The sequence below is a fragment of the Capsaspora owczarzaki genome (genome assembly GCF_000151315.2).
Source record: "Capsaspora owczarzaki ATCC 30864 unplaced genomic scaffold supercont2.44, whole genome shotgun sequence".
NCBI lineage: Eukaryota > Filasterea > Ministeriida > Capsasporidae > Capsaspora > Capsaspora owczarzaki.
In genome coordinates, this window is record NW_011887335.1 from 2544 (window position 1) to 8449 (window position 5906).

Below are 5906 nucleotides of genomic sequence, written 5' to 3' on the forward strand. Positions count from 1 at the left end.
ATTCAACCCACTGTCGAAGCCAATAAGGCGGGGTCTGAGGTGGAGGCGTACTGGGTCGCATCGTCCATCCCAACTTGTCGGCAACACCTTGTTGTAGAGCGCGGTTTGCTCGCATATGATCGACCAACGCGTTTACTTGGTCATCAAGCTGTAGTTCTCCAAACTGCAGAGTAAGCTGGTCCATTGATGGGTCGCGATCTGTCGCCATTTCCGTTGAACGAGGAGAAAGAGGACTGCTCAAAACGCATTCCACAGAATTGTTGTTTGTTGTGGATCGATTTTGCCCAAACGCGGCAGTCATGATGATTGTTGCAATTTATTCACCCCGTCCGCCATCCGCTGGCCGTGGCTTCCACTGCATGTCTGGGATGCTTTCTATCCATGAAGGACGGCCGTTTGCTGGTCAATGTCGAGTCCATTCCGGCCATTTGTTCTCCATTTCCGTTCATCAATTGTACAAGGATAAACCTGAAGTCTGTGTCGCACTCTGCCTCCCCGTCTCATACCCATCCACCAAACAGCATCGGATGACTCGACTGGGCACACCGGGCGGAGGCATGGGTGCCTGGCCCTCGAGCTGTATCGTGCGGCTAAAAAGTTCGCGAAGCAACGACTTTCCACACTTTCGCAAGGCCGCTGTGCTACCCTCACTTACACTATGTGTTGACATCAGTGGACAGGTGCCACGGGCGACGATGAGACGCAACCGACCAACCGACCTTGAGCCTGCTGGAGCAGATTTTTGGTGTTTCGCCAATGGCGGCAGATGGTTGCGCATCACCGCGATCAAGCCAGTCTCTTCACCCTTTCTAGCCTGGACGAAGCAGATGACCTGGTACGGGATGGCGTCAACCGGGGCGCTTGCATCTTCCTCCGGCCTGACATGAGGAGCTCAAGATTGTCAACTCGCGGATCCTCGCGGTTCCTTGTCGCCCTCGCCAGACCCCGACGTAGTCGAGCTTTTCTCGCGGATTTTGCAAGTCTCAGGCCGCAAATTCGGTCCCGGCTGTCCAAGCGAGTCGTGTTTGGACCGAGTTTTCGGAACAACACTGCGCACTCGATCAAACCATTTGCGTGGCCTGCAGGAGCTTGGAGCTTGTCTCTCCTCTCCTCTCATAGCGTCCTTGTTTCTCCCTCTTCACCGTCCATCCGTCTTGTTGATCCAGTTCGCAAATTCGCAGGGTGTGTGTGTGCGTTTCTTGCTGCGTGGCTCCCAATTTTGGCGATTTTCGTCTTTTTTGTTTCCTTTTCTCTTTTTTTGATCTTTCTTCAAAGTTTCGTCCTTTTCTTTGTGTTTTTTTTTTTTTTCTTTTGTTCCTTTTTGAACTCACTTTCGATTGTTTTTTCTTTCTTTCTTCCTTTTCTTCTTCTTTCTTTTCTTCTTCTTTTTCTTTTCCAAAATCCAAAAACAAATCAAACCCACTTTTTTTTTTTTCTCCTTTTCTTTGTCTTTTTTTCTGTTTTTGTGTTTTTTTTTTTCTTTCTTTTTTCTAGTTTTTTTTCAAATCTCTTTTTCACACACATTTTGCTTGTTTTTTTTTTTTTTTTTTTTTTTTCCTTTCAACTTTCCACACATTTCAATTTTTGGCATCCAAACATCCAACAATCCAAACAATCCAAACAATCCAACGATGGACGTTCCTGCGACCGACACCGGGTCGCTGCGGCAGGCGCTTGCCGAGCTCCGTTCGCTCGCCTCCGCCGCTCAATTTGCCAACGTCAAGGCAGCGCGCCTGGTCGCCCTCGCCAGCGCCGTCCTCGACGAGCTCGAGCGCGCCAACCTCCCTCAACAACAGCAACAGCAACAGCAGCAGCAGCAACAGCAGCTTCAGACACGCAACCAGCAGCAGAGATCTGGCTCGCTGCTTTCCCGGTTTGGCACCCAGCAGGATTTCGTCAATGCGTTTGCGGGCTGCCGCGTTCTGCTTGCGCTCCTCTCCTCGGCGGCGCCACTTCCAAAGCAGCAGCACCAGCAGCATCAGCAGCAACAAGCACCACCACCACCGCAGCCGTTGCCGCAGGACGCGTGGAAGGCAGTCGCGTTCCGTGAGGGCGCAATGCGGACACAGTTCCTCGAATGTTCCCAAACAGTCACCGCGCTCTTGCCGCAGGAGATCCAGCAGCAGGCCATTGCGCTCGCGGCCACGGGCTCCATCTCCATGATTGCTGCAGCAACTAGCAGCACCAAGCCCGCCGCCGCGGACGCGCTCTATGGCAACGCGACCGTCCTCACCCAGCAGCGAAGCCCAGCAGCAAACCAAAAGCCCAACAACAACAACAACACCAACAACAACAATGGGTCCTCGCTGTCCCCGGCTGCAGCGGCGGCGGCTACCATTGCTGCTGCAACCAACATTGCGCAAAAGTCGCCGGACGAGCTGGCGAACGCCGGGCTGCGGGGTCAGCGCGCAATGCTCTTCTGCGGGCTTCACTTTGACGACGACGACGCGGCGGACGTCACTGCACTCAAGTTCATGCTCACCGACATTGTCCAGTACATGCTGCTGCAGCTCCAGCCAAAGACTGCACCCGCGCTGCACGCGAATCTGCTGCGCTCGCTCGTCGCAATGTTTGATCGCCATCTCAAGGGCTCGCCTCAGTCCTCGTCGTCCTCGTCGTCCTCGTCGAACGGCAGCAGCAGTCTCACGTCCGCCCCGCCGTCCGCTCCAAGCAGCTTCTACCATGCTGGCAACAAGCAGGGCAAGAGCAGCCAGCAGCAGACCGTCCTGCGATGCCCGCGCGTCCCCTTCTTTGAGCTCGATTTCCCCGACCCAAAGCCGCTCGGCGCAGGCGGCTACGCCTCCGTCTGGCGCGCCATCTGGCAAGGCGACGAAGTCGCCGTCAAGATGCTCAATTCGCCCGGCATCCCTTCCGGCGACGCGGGCATGAAGCTCGCCATCAAGGATCTCATCCACCGCGCAAACCATCTCAACCACCAGCTCGGCGCAGGTGGTGGCGCTGGTGCCGGCCACAATGCGGGCTTTGTTGAGGCCGACGACGACTCGGAGGAGGCACGGCAGCGCCGCGAGGGCATGAAGCTTGCTCTGCAAGAGTTTGAGCATGAAGTCTCGGTGATGGAGCGTCTCTCCCACAAGAACGTTGTCATGCTGTACGCTGTCTGCGCAGAGAAGGGCAACCGCTGCTTGATTATGGAAAACTGCGCCGGAGGCAGCCTGTATGATTACATGGTCACCCAACGCGACAACATTCTCGACGTGCCGTGGAAGCTCCGAGCCCGCTTCATCAAGGAGGCTGCTCTCGGCATGGCCGCGCTGTACAAGCACTCTCCGCCAATCATCCACAACGATCTCAAGACCTCCAACCTGCTCCTCGACCAGGACTTGCACGTCAAAGTGTCGGACTTTGGCCTGTCGCGCTTCCGTCAGCAGGCTCCCACGAGCCCCGGCCCCGGTGCGGGCAGCGCGTCAAACAAGGCCTCGGCAGCCAATGACAAGCTGCAGCACCAGCGTGACCTCGGCATGATCAACGCTGCGCTCGGCCGCGTCCTGTACGCCGCCCCAGAGCTGCTGGTTTCCCAAAGCCGCTCGGCTGGCGAGTGGTTTGCCAGCAACGCCCCGGTCAACGAGGCCTGCGACGTTTATGCATTCGGCTGCATCATCTGGGAAGTCGTGCACCGTGATTTGCTCTTCTGCGACTTGGCCACCATGCAGGTCGTTCCCGACCAGGAAACGGCCATCATGGAGATTACGCGCCTGAAAAAGTCTGGCGTGGCCATCACGGTCGAGCCCCACATTCAGAACTGCCCGCCAAAGTTCAAGGAGCTGATTGAGCGCTGCTGCGATGTCAACCCTTCCAAGCGCCCCAAGTTTTCCGAGCTTGTCGGCGAGCTCACGCAGCTCGAGACCAAGCTTGCAAGCGTCGAGTACTGCCAGGAAATCAACAAGAAGGGCGATTCCATCCACCCCGAACCCTTGCCTCAACGCTTTGATGCCTACCGTCAAGACCAGGCGGCACCCCTTTCCCGCCATCAGCTCAGCCTGCGCGCCTCGGAACGCAAGATTGCGTCCCGCGACTCTGGTGGTTACGAAATCCTGGACGCGCTGCCTTCGGTGCAAAGCGCACAGGTCGCGTTCGAGCGAAACTTTGTTGGGCCCACACCGCATCAGCAACAACAACAGCAGCAGCAGCAGCAATCACCAGCGCTTCCTCCGCGGTCCAATTTGAATCCTGCAGCAGCTCAACAGCCCCAGCAGCAGCAGCAGCAACAAAAGGCGGCGCAGACCACTGGAGGACAAGGGCCCGCCACTGCACCCAGGAAGAAGGTGATGCTGCTGCCCAACCGGCCCGCAGCGACGCTGCCCAACGAGAAGGAGGCTGCCATTTACGAGCTGGCTGCCAGCTTGCCGGACAGCGCTGCCTTGCCTCCGGTGCCTGCCAAGCCTGCTGCGCTCGCATCACGTTTGAGCTCTGCCGTGCCCAATGGGCCACTGCCGGCTTCTCCTGGTCCTGGTGTCCGCGTCCCAGCCGTCCAGAAACTCGCGGAACCAGCTGCGCCGAGGTCTCCTTCCATGCTGATTGAGGCGCCCTTGGCTGCTCCCTCGCGCCCGACTGCCAACAAGCCTGGCCAACAACCGGTATCGATGGCAGCGGGTGCCTCGGCCGCGTTGGCACCTACGCCTCGCGGAGCCACACCCGCGCCAAACGTCTCTCCTCCGATTCCAGAGACGTTGGTCCTGGGCGAGGCTGCCCCTCACACTGTTCCAAAGCTCTACCTCGACGCAAACCTTGCACACTTGCAGGACTTGGCAGAGGACAACGATCCCGAGGCCCAGTACCAAATGGCGCTTCGCCACTTGACTGGCTCGGGTGGCGCGACCAAAAACCTGACCGAGTCACTGAACTGGCTCAAGCGAGCAGCCCGCGACGGCAACCACCCCATTGCCTTGTATGAGCTGGCCATGCGCAACCTGCACGGCATCGACATGCCTGCGAACGGAAACAATGCATTCCGCTACTTTTTCCGCGCTGCTCGCGCCGGAAACATGTCGAGCTTGCGCTGGGTTGGCCATTGCTACAAGACTGGCACAGGCAAGGAGAATGTGGCTGAGGCGCTGCGCCTCTTTAGCGAGGGCGCCGAGCTCGGCGATGCGGGCGCCCTGTATGAGCTTGGTCAGTGCCACGAGCTGGGCCTGTGCGGCGTCACCAAGGACCCCGCCCGTGCTTTGGAGTACTACACTGCCGCGCGTGCACAAAACCACGGAGATTCAATCTCGCGCATTGCGCAGTGCCACATGGACGGAAGCTTTGGCTTCCCGCGCGATCAACCCGCTGCGTTCCGAATGTTCATCGAGTCCGTCAAACACGATTCCTTGGAGGGCTTGTGCTGGCTCGGCGCTTGCTACCGTGATGGTGTTGGTGTGGAAAAGTCAATGGCGCACGCCTTCAAGTGCTATGAAAACGCTGCGCTGCGCGGACATGCGCGCGCCCAGCGCAACCTCGGCTGGTGCCTGTACGAAGGACATGGCACTGCAGTCAACAAGGAGCAGGCGCTCAAGTGGTACTTCCGCGCGGCTGCGCAGAATGAACTCACAGCCCAGACATTCCTGGCATGGTACTATTCGCCAGACTCGCAGCACCCCGCCGCCGATGTCACCACTTGTCTCGAGTGGTATCAAGCTGCCGCTCTCAACAACGACGTCGAGTCCATGGTCAAACTCGGTGCTGTCTACCGTGACGGCACTTGGGGCGTCCCTGTCGATCACCAAGCCGCCGTCAAGTGGTTTTTGCGAGCTGCCGAGGTTGGCAACAGCAGTCGTGCGCAGCGAAATCTTGGCTGGTACTATGCCAACGGCAATGTGATTAAGCGGGATGTGGCACAAGCGATCAAGTGGTGAGTGTGAACAACATGGTTTTTTGTGTTTTTGTGTGTGTGCGTTTGTTTGTGT

The 5906-nt window shown here is 57.8% G+C and overlaps 1 protein-coding gene across 1 annotated transcript; it reads left to right on the top strand.

The window, feature by feature from the left end:
• Window positions 1–1631: 1631 nt before the first annotated feature.
• Window positions 1632–5855, top strand: CAOG_08335 (hypothetical protein; the record flags this gene model as incomplete). Its single annotated transcript, XM_004341114.1, has 2 exons — window positions 1632–2046; window positions 2092–5855. The coding sequence occupies 2 exons, from the start codon at window positions 1632–1634 to the stop codon at window positions 5853–5855; spliced, it is 4179 nt and encodes a 1392-aa protein (XP_004341162.1).
• Window positions 5856–5906: the final 51 nt, after the last annotated feature.